The sequence below is a fragment of the Drosophila willistoni genome (genome assembly GCF_018902025.1).
Source record: "Drosophila willistoni isolate 14030-0811.24 chromosome 2L unlocalized genomic scaffold, UCI_dwil_1.1 Seg139, whole genome shotgun sequence".
NCBI classification, from domain to species: domain Eukaryota; kingdom Metazoa; phylum Arthropoda; class Insecta; order Diptera; family Drosophilidae; genus Drosophila; species Drosophila willistoni.
This window is the reverse complement of record NW_025814046.1, coordinates 1,724,951-1,741,513: the sequence shown is the minus strand read 5'-3', so window position 1 is coordinate 1,741,513 and position 16,563 is coordinate 1,724,951. Positions and strand designations below refer to the sequence as shown.

Here is a 16,563-nt window from a genome sequence, read left to right as displayed (position 1 = left end):
CACGAATGCTTAAAAGGGGAACTACAGAAAGTCGAATAAATTTAAATGAACTGATAAGAATGTTATCATTTTTAAGATTGCTACTATTATCTTTGATTAACTTCACTTGACGAAACTAACTACTTGTTCCATTTGGAACAGTCTTTAATCAGGCCTCATCAAGTGATGGATTCATTGCATTTTTTTCTATAATTTATTTAATTAGAGTCTAGTTAAACTTAACATAAAATTGATTTCGAAAAATATACAGCTCGATTGATCTGGTCAGGTCTGTTAATTTTATATCTTCCGCTTGCGATTACCAATCGTTCAATATCTTCTTTATCTCTATCTATTCCTCTGACGGTTCGTACTCAAAGCCGGGATTATTGAACTTAAATCGGGCTATCTTGAATTGCAGGGACTCATATTGGATATCAGAAATTCTTTTCAACTGTTGCTCAATCTGTTGGGCGAAATTTGGTGTAGTGTCACTTAATTCTGTGGTGATGTACGGCGTGCGTTCGACTAAAGGGAGAAAATATGATAAACAATTAGTAAAATTGTTTACTCATGGAACTGATAAGAGAACTTACCGTCGTAGATGACTGATGCACTTCCAGACGGTAACCGCATTCTCTTGGCCGCCTGCGGATGTCCATTTGTGTCTGTGGTTGTAGTTATGTATTCCACGGCAGGCGCATCATCATCATCGAGTAAAATAGTCCGATACGTAGTTTCTATCTTCGTGGGGCGCTCTATGTTATCCTCTAAAATTATCTCGTTCTCGGCATCGGTCAAATCCTCCTCTACAAATTCGTCCTCTGTTTCTTCCTCCTCCTGCTCTTCCTCGACTACTTCTTCGGTTTCATCCTTCCAGGCAGTAAAATCCCGTTCTGCATTCGGCATTGTACCAAAGACTTTAAGAGCCCTGGTCTCAATCTCTGTCATTGTAATATCATTGGACTGAAGGCTTTTTCTGTATTTACACCGTGTGGTGCTCTTCCAATCATTTAAACGCTGTACGGGATGAATTAAGTAATTAACATCAATTAACTATAGCCGCGTGCACTGAACTGTTTACCTTTCGCCATTCCTCTGCTGATAGGTGCGGTCCCGATCTGCATTTATTTAAATCGCCAGCCAATGATTTCCATCTTACCAGATCTTCATGACGCGATAGTCGTCCTGATGATAATGCTGGACTGTTCTCCATCGCATCCAGGTATACCTCATATTGGAGCCAAGAAGTGCGTTTATTGCGTCGATTCATAATGGCATCTCTATTTAAACCATAAAAACAATGGAAATTAAAAAAGACGCCACCAAATTCAGGTGGCAACCAGGGATGCGTTACAACCGTGAATTTGAGATGAGCGCGTGATCCGATGAAGTCTTCTGCATTCAAATTTAATTTTGTTGCACTAGAGTTATATAATTTATTTGAAGTATTTAATAAGGTTTGTCAAAAAACAAGCGCAAAACAACTTAATCAGGTCAATTCCGAAATAACACTGACAATATAATTGAGTTGAAAAAAAAACAATCATACATACCAGGCTTATTTTGTGATAACAGTGTAGACTATGGAATATTGTTTTGAAGTTAAAACAATTTAAAACTCACTGCAAATACAACATTAATAAAAAAATACTTATTTAAACAAAATATGCATTTAAACTGTTGTTTTTTGTTATTTTATAAATATTAGTAATTTAAATGTGAATAAGAAAACTTTTTTAAATTTATTTTCTTATTATGAGAAGAACGTCCATCACCAACACCAAGATAGCGTGGGGGTGTGTGTGCCTGCTCTAACTTGGTAACAAAATACCAAATTAGTATGACCCTCTCTCTCTCTGGGCCAAGCAATTGTTTCTGATAGTTTTCCAGAACGAATTAAACTAATTTTTCAAGTGATTATAATTTTACTTTATTGTGAAATTCAACAACCGATAAAAGTGATAAGAGGATGTTGATACCTTTGGGTATCGTTAGAGCAAGCCCATAGATTGCAAAAAGTTGCTCAAAGACGTGAAAATAGCCATTTTTTCACCCCACTTCCATCAAAAATTCACATACATTTCTTTGGACCAGATGATAGACTAGCGCGTGTGTGAGTGGGAGAGGGAGAGAGAGGGTGTGCAAGAGTTTGACTGTGTGTGCGTGTGTGAAGGTGAGGGTGAACGGAAGGGTGAAGAAGCAACGCGAGGCGGTGACGGAGAGTAGAGAAACACACGAAGCAGAAACTCAATTTGCCCGAGCTCCGTTCCGAATTGAATTTCCAGTTCCAGGAGAACTTTAAAAAATAGAAAATCACACAAACAACAAAAAAACAGAAGAAACAAAAATTATTTTGTTGTTGAAATGGCTGAGCCGTATCTGATTGAGGAGCCAGCACCAACGGCTGCGGTATCGGAACCGACATCATTTGGCCATGTATCTCCCTCTATAATGGAGGCAGTCGATGAGGCAGCAAGAGCTGCATCAGCTGCTGAAATCGAAGCTAACGGAACAGATGGATCTGGCGGTGGACCAGGTGGAGGTGGAGCCGGGGGAGGAGGTACTCTAACCCTGCCAGCGGCAGCTATGAAATTCGCCGATCTCACCGAAAGCGGCAGCGAAAGTGGCGATGGTGAGCCGGATGCAGAGCCAGGAACATCGGCTGCGGCCCGTTCCTCGCCACCACCAAATTGCGCCATCTGTTTATCACGATGTCGACGCAAATGCTTTACGGACTCATGTATGCATCAGTTCTGTTTTAAGTGTCTCTGCGAGTGGAGCAAGGTGAGTAAGAGGGCGAGGATCGACTAGACTAATTTAGTTAATCACATTTCATCTTGACTTTCGCAGGTTAAGCCCGAGTGTCCACTATGCAAGCAGCCCTTCAAAACTATCATTCACAACGTCCGTACCCTGGATGACTATGACAGGTATCCGGTGCAGAGTTCCACACCGCCCGTTGCCGAGCACTCATCACTACGCTTTCACATTGTCAATATACGGCGGCCAAGATTCATGCCGTTGCTCCAGAATCAGTCTGTAATGACCAACGATGTGGATGGTGGCGCTGGTATAATTGGAGCCGGAGATGGGGACGATGCTGATGGAATGCGTGTGAATCCATCCTTAAATCGCTTCGAGCCTTATCGCATGGAGCTAATGAATTTCTATCGTAACGACCAGGATGCCCTCGCCACGAGCAGTTCCTTGAGTCAGCTCTGGCGTCGTTATGTCTACGATCGAAAACTATATGCCCTGCCTGTTAGAGATAATCTCACCGGGCAGTTTCGTGAGTGGACCGCCCGTTTCTACAGGTGAGTAATTTGATGTTCTCCTATTATCTTATGGATAACTAATAATCCTATTGGTTTTTGTTGCAGAAACAATCCTGCTCAAATGCATCGACTAATGCCCTGGATTCATCGTGACCTTGTCTGCCTCCTAAGAAATGTGTCACATACGCCGTCACATGTTAGTGCCGTGATGCATGTCTTGCATCAGCTTCTGACAATGAATAACATCCTGGGAGCCTTATTCCGTATACGTTTGACTCCGTATTTGGGTGAGCGTACAGCTCACTTCATTCACGAGCTCTTCAACTTTGCCCGATCGCCATTCGATATGATTGGCTATGATCGTGTCGTCCAGTATTCGGCTCGTGTGGCTGAAGAGGTTGAAATTGATCTACTGGATATGGGCTCACCGGAATCATCGAATGAAAGTGATGTTCATCTGGATTTGGTGGGCGATGGAGAAGTGGCTGGCTTACCAAATATTGCTGAAACCGATACCAGTGATTATGGGACAGGGAATTCACATAATAGAACAACTCCTGCCCGGCCCTCGACCAGTGTGATTGTAACCAATCCTAGTGCTACACATTCCTTCAGCGTTACCATGGCCAGTGATGGCAGTGAATTACCAGGCATTTCCATAAGAAGAACAACCACGTCAACGGTTGGCTCCCAAACAGTTGCAATCAATTTAAGCATGCGCCGTCCAACGGCAACGACTGCCACATCCAACGACAATGACGACGAGGAAGTCATAGAGATCGATGATGGTGATGCGGCAGCCAATGCCGAGGTGGCCGCCATTAATGATGGCAGCAGTAGTCGTCGTCATGCCGGTGCCAGTTTACCAGTGAGTGCCCACATTGAGTTACAGAGCAGCGATAGCAGCAACAGCTCCTCTTCCACATCGGATGATGATGAATGCGTCTTTGTCTTGGAGCGCAAACCTCCGCATTTGCGTACCCCTGAATTGGTTAGTCTGGATTCCAATTCGGATTCGGATGTGGTTTTTGTCGATGAGCAAAAGGCGGCCAATAGCAGTGGAGCGGCAAATGCTACCAATCCCTCTGCCACCACCAACTCAGTGAATGTTGATGACTTGGAGGAAGAGGCTGCCCATGCGGCCAGTGAACTCTTTATGGGCCCTAGCACCAGTTCGGGTGTTTGCTCCGGCACAGGCAAGAATTGGAGGAAGGTGCTAGAGATGGCGCGGCGGGAGGATGAGTTGCGTGGCAAAGCACGCCGCAAGCGTGCATCCCGACGGAACCCCAATGTAACCAGCAGCAGCAGTAGCAGTGACAGTGTCAGCAGTAGCTCCTCAAGCAACTACAGCTCGACGAGCAGTGAAGACGATAGTGAGTCGGATAAAGAGGCTGCCCGTAGAAAACAACGCATGGAGCGAAAACGTAATGCACGCAAGCGAGCAGCCAAAGAGAAGATCAGCAATACGCCAAGAAAACGCAGTAAACGGCAAGGGCCGCCACAAACGGAAGAACAGGAACAGGAAGAAGAGGAGCAGCCTCTAATGGATCAGAAGGAGAACACCAGTTCGAGCAGTAGCTCGAGTAGTGATAACAGTGATAGCACTGAAGGGAGTGGTAGGTTCTTCAATTCACTGTGAATGAACTAAAATCAATATAATTAAAGAGTATTTTGTGCCAAAACAGTGTATTTAGTGGGATTTAAAATGGAAACTCTCATTAATCCATATCTTTATAATCCTGCAGGCAAGAAGAACACAAATATCAACAACACCAGCACCTGCGATGATGACGACGACGATGTTGACGATAATAGCAGTGAGAATCTACAACTTAGTGCTCTCCGGGCAACCCTTAAAGCGGAGGCCGCTTTGGAGGATCGTAAGCCGCTGAAATTGGAGCTACCTGCAAAGTATCTTCAGTCAGCGGGTGAACAACCAGTGGTAGAACAAGGAGATGAGAATACGCAACCCGATTTGGCGACATTGCAGTCCAAACGTCGACGTCGTAGTGGCAGTAGCAGCAATCTGTCCAATCATAGCGCTAGTTTAGCCAGCAATACAACTACAGCCACATCCTCGACAGCCACTGGTTCTGCTCCAAGTCCATTTAAATGGTTGGTGGCTAGCGAAGTTAGTGATCCTCTGATGCGTGGACTTGCCACCCCCACTGAGGTGCGGGATATTGCAAACTCTCTAATTGAATTATCCACTTTAACGCATCAGAGAAGTGAGCCGAGTCTCTTCAATGATCGTTCCGATGGCGGTGAGGTAGACGATGCAATAAATTTTCTCGGCAACACACTGCCAAGCAGCAATACGAACACTTTAGAAGAGGAGGCACATTTGGGTATTTATTCAGATGCAGAAACAAGCCAGCAATTTCCACTTGATGTGACCATTGATGTTGTGGGTGAGAGTGATGTCCATGCCGATGTTGAGGCTGAAGCGGATGGTGAGGTTGAGGCTGAGGATGATGGTGAGGCTGAGGAAGCTGACACAGATGACGAAGACGATGAGGAGGAAGAAGAACTGGAACTGGCTGGTAATGAAAGTAATGAGGCAGATGATGAGGCTATCATGTCTTTGACGTCTCTTACCTAAGTTTTCAAGTTTTTAATTTTCTATCTATACAATTAATTATTTTATTTTCCACTTTGCAATCAATTGTATGGACCATTCAAATTAATTTCGTCACAATAGCTTTATAAGATCAAAATACCCTTCTTCAAAAGGATAATGATCTAATGTTTATAACGCACATAATTTTGCCCTCCCTCCGGTCGCTCTATTTCGGATTCCTTAACTGAGTGTCTTAGGATTGCAGAGACTCCAAAAGTCAATGAATTGTAAGAGTATGGAAACGTCATAAGTTAACTTCCGGGTTTTTTTTTTCAGAATCAGTTGATTGATTGAAAAACTATAAATTCACTTTGATCCAATGTGGCGTCATCTGGCCAAAAATCTCATATTTCCTTAGTCTTAACTATTTATCGACGATAAGTTAATAGTGGAAAATCCCAAATCTCTTGTGAGATTTTTCAAATTGTCGGCAAAAGCGTTATAAATATTTTTAAAGTTTAAGTTAAGTTTATTATTATTATTATTATTTTTTTTGTGCAACCGTTATGTAAGATTATAAATCGTAAGTAAATGAAAAATTTTTTTAAATTCTTATAATTATATTTTGTTGATAAGTTTAATTTTACACCCGATCGATCAATGTAAACTTTATTTGATACAAATCACAAAATGATTGGCCAAAAAATGAAAATGAAAAAAAATTAAGAAATCAATTTAGATTGAATTAAGATCTAGGATTGCCATTTTAAGTTGTATATATATATATCTAACACTGAAAAACAAAACCAATACCAACTAAATATTTAATACATACATACCTATAGATAATAATACATACATACCTATAGATAATAATAAATGTCCCCGCATGAACTCATCCGACCCCTTCCCTCCCTTTATTATACATATATTTGCATGGAATTAGCCAAATTCTAAATACATGTGATTCCTTCAAAGATCAAGACGACCCCCAATTCCTCCCATTATCATAATCATTGTAAATGTATTTAAAATTAAGTTAATATAACTACATAAAATTATATATCACAATATATACATGGAATATATTAAAGTTTATAGTTTAAACAAAGAAAAAAAAACAAAAAATAGATTTAAAAGTTGCTCAGGCAAAACATTTTTTTCACATGCAAACATTGTTGAGCCCGATCAATAGAGCTGAGCTGATTGGTTCTTAACACTCAGCAGCTAAAGAAAAGCGACACATGATAAAAAAAAAAAATACAAAAACTAAATAAATGTAAAGATTTATGGTAAATTTAATATACATATCCACTTGTCTTTATTCTTTATAACCTTGTCAGAGATATATTTCCTAGCTTCTATATTTTCGAATTTACTATTTCTATATATCTTTAAAAGTCTGTCTCGACCCGACTACATATCATACATATCTTATAGGTGTTATGTAATTGATTATCATAAAATTTACTTAATAATTGGTTAATTTAATAGTTCCATTAATGAGATATCATTAAGATTAATAAGATATCAAGATTAAGGCAAATTGTCGTGAGTTTAACATATTTTTTCTATGGTTGGACTTTGTTTAATATGATCAATGTCGGATAATTATATACAGTGGCGTAGAGAAAGAGGGAAGGTTACCATCATAATCCAAACTATATATTTATCCGACAAATAAGGATCCAGGGGGTTATTCAGGGCCCTGAAATATCTGACCATTAAATATTTTTAAATTTTTAGTTTCTTTTTATGGTCAACAAGTGAGTTTTTGTAGTGGACAAACAAAAAAATAACCAACATAAAATATTTCCAAATATTCAAAGTAGACAAGGTTTGATTTTGGATTAAAACACCCCAAAAATATTTACGATATCAGTCCATGTTAATCTATTGAATACATTTGGTGTCTATTGTGATTAAATTTAGATTATTACCAACAAAGTAGTATAAATTATTCCAAGTTTTACTGCTCTGTAAAAAAGTTAAATGTGTAATTAAAAATTTGAAATTTCCATTATTGGAAAGTTGTTGCCCTTCCCTGACACTTGTGTAAGTCCAGGGCTGACGAAACATACTTATTTAAATTTAGGTCAATCTTTCGTTTACATCATATTCTTACAAATAAAATCTTACTGCATTGCTACTTTATCTATAAGTGCAGATCGCGAGTTATATAATAGCTTTTAATTAAGGGTATACAAAAATCACTACAACCAAACTGAAAGTCTGGTAACACACAAAAAACGCAGGTAAATGCTATAAGTTCGACTGACAATGAGTCATCGTGTAGAGAGGCCCTTTTTTTTATTGCCACGTGCCAAGTGAACTTTAATCTTTATACTCTCCCTTTTGGCTTTGGATCGACTTTGTGTATAAATTTTGTCTGGAAATTTGATAAGAATTGTGTTTAAAGTATTAGCAATAATTGTTTATATCAATTGGAGTGGGTGTCGCGTTATTTGTTTATGTTTAAATAAATGTGAAACTAATCGCAGGGTTGCCACACTTTTTGCGGCTGTCAAAACAATTTGTCATTTGTCTCAAAACGCAAGGCGTCAGTTTTGTTTGCAGTTTCATTGAGACCGGTTTAAGCAATTGTGGAACGATCATGAGTTCACGTTATAAGATCTACTGGCGTATCTATATCTATGCCAATTCCTTGTATTCCCTGCCATCTGGGAGCAAGGGCGGCTATCGCGAATGGAATCCTTTGGTGTACCGGTAAGTTTAAAGTTTTCCCTTTTTTTTGTTTTGTTTTGACCCCTTTACCACGTGTTCACTCATTTTAGGCGCGGTTCTTTTGAATTGCATCGCATCATGGTTTGGGTATATCGTGATCTCTCCGTGCTTTTGCGTAACTCCAAAAGGAAAATGAAACATGCCTATGACACCATTTTTGATCTTTTGCCTTTGTGCAGCATGAAGAATGAAGAGTTTAGCAAATGTCTGGCCGTTTATTTAGAGGATAAGACTTATCATTTTGTCCATGAGCTTATTAACTTTGCTCGATCACCCTATGATGACCTCATCTCCTACGAATGTAATGTTCAGTATTGCACTCCAATTAAGGTTGGCCCAACGATGGCGGATATCGCAGGAATCACTCAGGCCGAGGGCGATCTGCATAGTTTTGTAGAATTTTCACGTCGAATCAATGATGATGATTGCAGCGGCTTTGAGGCCGATCTGGAGGAACTGGATGAAGAAAACGATGAATGGCTTCATCAACAAACGCGAATTATAGCAGCGGCGGCAGCAGCTGCAGCCGCAGCCGCAGTGGCAAGTCATCATGTGCCTCCAATAACACCTCAAGTGAATGTAAACCAATCACCACCATATACGGACAATCTTGAATATGAAATGTTTATCGAACAAGCGAGACTGCAACATATATCGCGTACTGAAGATGACATGAATGGTATTTTTGTGCCAAATTTAAGTCTTGGAGGAGCTGGTGTTGCTGCTGGACCTGGAGCTGGTGTTGCTGCTGGACCTGGAGTTGGAGCTGGACCTGCTCCTGTAGCAGATGCCATGTCAGCTCCGCCTATTCCACCGCCAAGGCCCATTACTGTACGTCGCCCTCAATTGGGCAGACGAATCAATCGTCGTGATCGTGAAGTTGGTAATTTAAATTGGCCAATGGGCCAGCATTCATTTAGCCATCCGCCTTTGTGATTATTATTTCATGTACATGTATAAAACATTTCTACAACGAATTTAAACTAACTTTTTAATGCGCTCAACAAAAGAATAAACAAAAAAAAAAAATATGTATGCGAGTTGAGGGAGGAAACCAGAGAAGACAGCAGATAATAAAAGGTTCCAAGAGCAGGCATCAAATATTGATAAAGGTAGTTGGTACTTTTGACGTAAACGCAAAATTGGGTGGGTGGAATGGTTGGCAAATAACTGAAAAGGGATCGCTCATCAATAAGGACATGACGTTAAAATTGCGTGCCAAATATGCCTTTGACGCATATTTCGCTTGTTGTCCTGTGTGCAGTCCTTTTTTGGTTTTTTTGTTTTTGGGTTTGTGTCTTAATTTTGCCGAGAAAAGGTAACCGAGCGCCAACGAGGAGGCATCTTACCCTCCGCATGTCACATGGGGCCACTGACGGTGGCCTTTCCTGTCCTAACGCCTGCCTCTCGGCCTGGCAGCGCATGAAAAATTGAATTACACGCACTTTTGCGCATAAACGAGAGCGAAATAAAATTGAACAGCAACAAACACCGACAACAACAACAGCAAAAATGTCGAGTGAAAAATGCGGCCGATTTAGGGTTTGATGATTCGGGTATAGAACAGAGGAGTGCAGGTGCCTCATGAATGGGTAGACGGGTGGGCTTCTGGGGGCAGCTGCTTGTGGTAGCAAATTTATGGCCAGCAAATTGAGTTAAGTTCTCTTTCTTTTTTTTTTTCTCTTTGCCAAAAGGTATGTAATATAATTGTCCTGCTGTACACGGTAATTCAATGCATATTTGATTTTATGATTTTGCGAACGAAACAAAAGAAGGCATTAATGCATATCAAATGAATGGCCAAAATGAAGTAAAAGAACAGTTTTGGGTTTGAATATCAAGTAAATTGAAATTGTGGTTATCAATTGAATCAGACTTAAGTTGGGTTTTTTCTATTGCACTAACTAACTTCTTATGTATTGAATTTGGCAGGCAAATAGAATGATACTAAAAGACTTTGTTAGATGAAATGGCATCTGCTGTGAATGTTCTTCAAAAAGGATTTATTTAGCTTTCCTTGGATTTGCCATATTTCAGATTTTGGTCAAACGATTGATCATTTTCCATTTGGCTTCCAGTCCCATTTCGGGTTACCTTCGACTACATAAATAAATTGGAAATTTATAAAGTCCAAAATTTAATTATTTATAGTTAGTTGCCATTTTGGGCTTAATTCCCAATGGCTTTCAGTTCTTAGGTCTTCCATTAAGTATATCAAAAACAATTTCATTATATAACTACTTGATACACTTTGGTTTCTGCATATAGAAGTTACATCGAATTTAACAGCCATTAGTTTTTAAGTACTGTATCGAGTTATAATCCACAAAAGTTTCAAGTTGAGTTGTAGCAAAATGATGAAAATACTTTACGGCCGTCGGGCATAAAGTGCAAGAGTTAAAATTTTAAGTGGATTTATTGCAGTTTTTGTGATGCAAGCGGTTAAAAAATTTTAAATCGATTTGTTGGCAAGCATAATATTTTAATTCAATAAACTATCTGGTTCGAACTCTACTAACTTTGTACATTTATAAGCTTAGTTTTTCATTTTTGTTTATAGTTTAAAATTATATAATATGTTAAGCCAAAAATAACTTTTTGGTGTTTAAAATTCCAAGAAGCGAAGGGAGATTATTAAGCAAAGTTTTCTGTTAACTAATTACTAGTGATTTTTTTTGGCTTTTAAGCTAAATTATATTCAAACCTCGTGAATACAATTTAACAAAAAATGAAAACAAATGGTTTTTAAAATATTTTGGAAACTGAGAGGTTGGAAGTGACGAAGTGAAACTTCTTAAGCTAATTTGAAATTTAAGTCAAATTTTGTATTTAATCCAGATCGAGGTCAATCTTAAAAAAGAAGAGTATTTCAAAGGCAACACAAAAAAGTGAGCAGGTTGTTTGTATAGCTAATTCAAGAACCACCAACTTCTATCATCAGCAGAAAGAACTTCAGAATTGCAAAAGCCATAAGAAGGCATTGTCTTCAACGATAAAACTAGTTGGGAATTGCAACTAAATGAAGCGAAAAAAGATTGGCGAAGACTACAATACCAAAGTGCAGCTCTTTTCGCTCCATTTAGTTGCAAGTTCCAAATACTTTTAGTCAAATATTTATTTATGATTGCTAATTTAACATTTTATTCAAATTTCATTATAATTTATTAAGTCTCTCAAACGAACTTTCATTTAAAGAGTCGATAATTAACAGAGATTTATTGCGGATTTTCTAAGAAAAATGAATACTAGTTCTTCTGTGAACAAAGGCTATCAATATTTTAAAGAAAACAATTGAAGTTTATTATCTTAAATGCTTACAGAATTGAAAAACAAGTACATAAATCTTATTAGTGGTTTTGATTCGGATTAGAGCATTATTATTCTATATTCCAAGCTAATGCCCTACAAATGGGATGGCTATGCCAGTGGGAGAAAGGTGGGAAAGGAGACGGGGGTGAAGCTTAGGGCTTAAAACTCTTTGGAAACTTGGCCAACAGTCTAGATGTCATTAGGGCTATGTTGGGTTGCATTCGCTTGGGCTGACAAACTAATTTGCGTAATGTTGACGAAAAACTTTTTATTTAACTTGGCTTGACTTGAGTTGAGCTGAGTTTGCTCCTTCCTCAACGCCCACTCAAACACGCCCAGGGTATTCGTAAGTTGCAAGGCAAAGAAATAAAAGCACGAAGGAGCTCTAAACTTTATTTTCTTGCTTTTCGCAGTTTTCCCTTGCATTTTAACCAAAATGCAGGCAGAGGGACGATAGGCGTGGATGGATCAAGTGGTAGGAGAACATTTTTGACAATCTGACAATTGGCGACTCATGACCGCTGCAGATTTTCAGTTTGAGTTGTAAATTATCCAGCCAACAAATTAAAGCAGTCAGATATCAAGTATACGCACCCCCATCCCCTCACTCCTCTCACCACAAAAATCTGAGAATTTTATGAGAATTTTATGAAAATGAGACCTACCCATGAGGCTGATTTTGATCTCTCAGTTTGCGCATAAATGTTTATTTCTCAGCTTTCTGGCTTATCTCAGAATTATGCGCAATGCTTCACACACACACACACACACACACACACACACACACTAAGAGAGTGAGTGTGGGGTGAGCAAAAAAAAAAAAAAACCAAATAAGAAATTAAAATAATTGCCACATTTGCCGCTGCCAAGCAATTAATCAAAGCCAGCCCCAAATGATATTGCGGTCCGATGGAATTATGAATGAATGAGAGTGAGCATTTAACCCTAATGAAGGCAGCCACTGATTTATGTTGCCAGAAAATGTTTGGCCACCTGTCACCCATCCTAAACAGATCGAATGTATGCTCCAACTTCAAAAACCTTTATGTATTCCTCTCAAAAAATTGCCAAAAATTCTATAAAGTATCCAGTCAGCATTCAGTGGTAAGAAAACTGAAACCTTTGCGTAGCATCGCAATAAATGTTCAAACTTAATTTAGGAAGGGGGAGGGCAGAGGACGGGAGAGAGAAATCAGCCAGCAATGACTCAATTTACGCACAAACTCAAGACGGAGGAGAAACGCAAAAAGTTTAAAGAATAATACTCTATATATACTCACTTTCTATACTCGTATATACAGAATATATATGTGAGTGAGTGGGTGTGCGTGTGTGTGTGTAGGAAAAAGTATTTGCAGGGGGTCGTAAATTGCGTGTGCCTGGCGATTTAATGCTTGGATTCGATTGCACTTGCCTTCGAATTGGCTTGAAGCACTCAAAATAGTTGCTCTTGGTTTTTTTTTTTTTTTTTGGTGGGGATAAACGATAAAGACAAACTCGAATGACTCAAGTGTTGGCCAATTGATAATCAGGAAAATAAATTAAGTTGTGGAATAAAATCAATAAACATTACCGCTGCAAAAACTCACATAAACCCTGACGTTGGCATCTTTTTAGGGTCGTAACTCTAAACGAATTGTGATCGGGAAGCCATTTAACTTCTTTTTGAGACCCCTACAAAGTATTGGCTAAAATGTAAGCACAATTTGACGTGAAGAGGCTTAAAGATAGCTCAAGCTGCTTAGACACAGTGGTGCGCAGTTTATTTGAATCACATCTTTCGGGGCATTTAGCCCAGTTTTTCTTTTCACTATGGAAACATTTGAAAATTTAACAAACATTTTGTGACATTTCTTATTTAAATCTATCTAGATCTAAAATCTCACATTATAACAGAATATAGCATATTTTTCAACTCAAATATAGAAAAAAATAGAGTTATAAATATATATACAAATAATATAGAAAATATCCCATTGATTAAACTTTTAACGCGATATTTATTATTCTTAGAACATGTCTCATAAGTCAAAAAGTATTCAAATTTCTAATAGTCTCAGTCTTATTAAAGGTGCTTTAACTTTAATGAATATGCTTACATATACAAATTGAAAAAAAACCCAAGATGCATAATATCTATATCTTCTACAGAATTGACATGATTTTCTAATATTTTGAATCAGGGACAGAATTAGAATTCAAATTTCAAGAGGGGGTCCAATCAAAATTTTAAAAAATCAAATCTGTAATGAAACAATATTGAAAAAAGCCATTTAGGGATGGTAAAATATCGATACATCGATACATGAGAAGAAGAAACTATCAAAATTTGGCAAGTTACGATTTAGTCTAAAAGACCGTGTCCGGCTCAGAGTCTGAAGTTTGAAATTTATGGCAGGATTTGGACAGTCTAGATCACCCCCTTGGTTCCATCTCTGTTTTGAATACTTACTCCAAATATTTCTTTAGTAAACAAATATATTTGTTACTCGCTAAATGTTTATATTTCAATTTGTGTTTGATAAACAAAACTTTGCTGATTCGTAAACATAGCAGTAGAGCAATAAAATGCCAATATTTTGGCATTAATTATAAATTAATAAGCTAGACATTTTTAGTATGGCATAAACGTTTCTTACAATTAAAAGAATTTCCGAAAAATCTACTCATAATTAGTTAAACTGTCTCTTTTAATTATTTTCTTTATTCTGTCGTTATTTTGTATCATTATTTGCTTGGGAGAAGCACTTTTAGTTATAAAGAATTTAAAGATTTTCATTCTCTCCATATTGCTTAAAGTTTCATTGTGCTAAATGTTCAAAAATGTTTACAAATCTTTGAAAATTAAAGCAATTTTAACGTCATTAAGGTATTAATTTCAAGGACAAGAATTTTTCGTTGGTTTTTTATAACTTTCAATTAAGTATTGTTAGTGTGGTGATTCTTTGATAATTTTTCCAAAGTGCAACAAAATATTTTCTATACATAATGGGTAATAGAATGTTTTTAAACTCTAAGCAATTAACAAATTTTCAATAAGTCTATCAAGATTTTTTAGAACATCTACATAAGTCGTTGCTATATTTTTTTTTAGGTTTTTTTGCTTCTGGCTTGCTTTTAATTTTTTGCTTTTAATACTCTTTATAGTCAGAGGGTAGAATGGTATTTAAAGCTCTTAAAACTGTTTGTTGGGAGGAAGGATTTAATGATGAGTTATGTTTATGGCCAAAAAACTGTTAAAGTTGTATCTTCTTGAAAATTTATTTGGTACTTAAAGTTTAATATATCAAATAAATTTCTTAAAAGTCGAATAAACAAAATTTTTGAAGATGAAGTATTGTAAGTTTAATTGAAAATAATTACTACTTGCTAAAAGGGTATTTTAAAGTCTGAACTGAATGGTTTTTGGCATTTTCCTGTTAGGCTCGTTTTTCATGTGACTTTGTGCTTTCGTTTGGCATGTGTCATAAATCTGCTCTCGCGCCTTAGCTTCCGCTGTTGCCGTTAAGAATCAAGCTATTTATCAAAAAAACGCGTCGGCGACGACGACGGAGACGTCATGCGGTGCTCCATGCTCCACGCTCCATCTCCCGTCTCAGTTTTCTGCGTGGGTCTTATCATCATTCCAAGTTGGCAACGCCTTTGGCGGTATGGGCTCATATGTTTCGCCACAGGATTTTTTATGGAGGTAAAGTTTGTGGCAAACAAACTTTACGCTGCCATTCTGTCACTTTCACTCCATACCCTTGCTTTTCTCTCTCTCTCTCTCTCTCTCTTGGCGTTGCGTGCATGCTTGTCACTTTGGGGGCAGCAATAGCAACCAAAATCTGGTAATTTGTACCTTCAAGGTTAAATGTTAATGTCCGACATTTCAAAACATTTGCCATGGCCAACAAAAAAGAAGACGAAAAAGAACGCAGTAAACGGGTTATGAACACGTGCAAGAACAAGGTGGTTGCCCGGTGTCGGCCAAATGGTGCGTATACGTAATTTTTACGGTCTTGCTAATTTGACTGGCTGGTCTGGCTGGCTGAAACAAGAACTAACTGTTATAGTTAGTTTGCTTAGGTTGCTCTGGCTCATAATTTAAAAAGAAGAACCGACTAATATAAACAGAAACAAAAAAAAAAAAAACAAAAAACCAGCAAAAGGACACAGGACATTATTTGTGGCAGTTGTTGGCCATTATGGCTGAGCGAAGGCGCATAAATGGCAGAAAACACAAACCAAGGTGATTTTGTGGCATCGGCTTCGGGTTTGGCTCTCTGGCTTTGGCCTTAATGGCAACTGCAAATGCTGCTAATGTTAATTTAAGAAAATATTTCTAGGCCCAAAAACCATACATACTAACATGCGTGGTATAGGAAGGGGAGGCGGAAACACTTGCGGTCGGGCAACATTTGGGGTAAATATTATTTGCGGTCAAGGCTTTAGACTTTTAGTTTTCACAAGCCAATCCCCTTGACGACGATTCTGAGACTGATTTGGTGAAAATAAGCGGACTGAAAGGGAGTGAAAAGGGTGCTGCTGGGTAGGTAGCGGCAGAGCAAACTAATTAAAGAAATATTCATTTAAAAATACTTGTACCGAAATAAACATTTTGGCTTCAGCCTGTGACGTGCAAGGGGCAATCAATTATGGCAGCTCCTACGGTTGCCTACATGCCACACACACACACACACACACCCAGAT

The 16,563-nt window shown here is 38.2% G+C and overlaps 3 protein-coding genes across 6 annotated transcripts; 2 read left to right on the top strand and 1 right to left on the bottom strand.

The window, feature by feature from the left end:
- Positions 1-86: 86 nt before the first annotated feature.
- LOC124459804 lies at positions 87-1,584 on the bottom strand. 2 transcript variants are annotated; one of them, XM_047009474.1, is made up of 5 exons: positions 1,536-1,584; positions 1,340-1,403; positions 1,064-1,262; positions 576-999; positions 87-507 (listed from the first exon to the last, which is right to left on the bottom strand). In XM_047009474.1, the coding sequence occupies exons 2-5, from the start codon at positions 1,381-1,383 to the stop codon at positions 332-334; spliced, it is 843 nt and encodes a 280-aa protein (XP_046865430.1). In that variant the 5' UTR covers positions 1,384-1,403; positions 1,536-1,584; the 3' UTR covers positions 87-331. The 2 variants fall into 2 exon arrangements, with proteins under 2 accessions (XP_046865430.1, XP_046865431.1); XM_047009475.1 differs by lacking the exon at positions 1,340-1,403 and having other exon boundaries at positions 1,536-1,582.
- A 236-nt stretch (positions 1,585-1,820) lies between these two features.
- On the top strand, positions 1,821-6,938 carry LOC124459803 (E3 ubiquitin-protein ligase Topors). Of its 3 annotated transcripts, none has more exons than XM_047009472.1 (5): positions 1,821-2,766; positions 2,833-3,296; positions 3,363-4,873; positions 5,003-5,800; positions 6,154-6,938. In XM_047009472.1, exons 1-5 carry the CDS (start codon positions 2,347-2,349, stop codon positions 6,165-6,167), a joined length of 3,207 nt encoding a protein of 1,068 aa, XP_046865428.1. In that variant the 5' UTR covers positions 1,821-2,346; the 3' UTR covers positions 6,168-6,938. The 3 variants fall into 3 exon arrangements, with proteins under 3 accessions (XP_046865428.1, XP_046865429.1, XP_046865427.1); XM_047009473.1 differs by having other exon boundaries at positions 5,959-6,938; XM_047009471.1 differs by having other exon boundaries at positions 5,003-6,938.
- Positions 6,939-8,085: 1,147 nt separating this feature from the next.
- LOC6638498 lies at positions 8,086-9,663 on the top strand. The gene is made up of 2 exons (XM_002061454.3): positions 8,086-8,544; positions 8,613-9,663. Exons 1-2 carry the CDS (start codon positions 8,432-8,434, stop codon positions 9,496-9,498), a joined length of 999 nt encoding a protein of 332 aa, XP_002061490.1. The 5' UTR covers positions 8,086-8,431; the 3' UTR covers positions 9,499-9,663.
- Positions 9,664-16,563: the final 6,900 nt, after the last annotated feature.

Bases quoted from the DNA above. Each gene is read 5' to 3' on its own strand.
- LOC124459804 (XM_047009474.1), bottom strand. From the start codon at position 1,383: ATGCAGAAGACTTCATCGGATCACGCGCTCATCTCAAATTCACG. The intron at 1,263-1,339 runs GTTGTAACGCAT...TGGTTTAAATAG, and splicing joins GCGCTCATCTCAAATTCACG to AGATGCCATTATGAATCGAC. The intron at 508-575 runs GTAAGTTCTCTT...TTCTCCCTTTAG, and splicing joins TGCATCAGTCATCTACGACG to TCGAACGCACGCCGTACATC.
- LOC124459803 (XM_047009471.1), top strand. From the start codon at position 2,347: ATGGCTGAGCCGTATCTGATTGAGGAGCCAGCACCAACGGCTGCGGTA. The intron at 2,767-2,832 runs GTGAGTAAGAGG...TGACTTTCGCAG, and splicing joins GTCTCTGCGAGTGGAGCAAG to GTTAAGCCCGAGTGTCCACT. The intron at 3,297-3,362 runs GTGAGTAATTTG...TTTTTGTTGCAG, and splicing joins TGGACCGCCCGTTTCTACAG to AAACAATCCTGCTCAAATGC.
- LOC6638498 (XM_002061454.3), top strand. From the start codon at position 8,432: ATGAGTTCACGTTATAAGATCTACTGGCGTATCTATATCTATGCCAAT. The intron at 8,545-8,612 runs GTAAGTTTAAAG...CACTCATTTTAG, and splicing joins TGGAATCCTTTGGTGTACCG to GCGCGGTTCTTTTGAATTGC.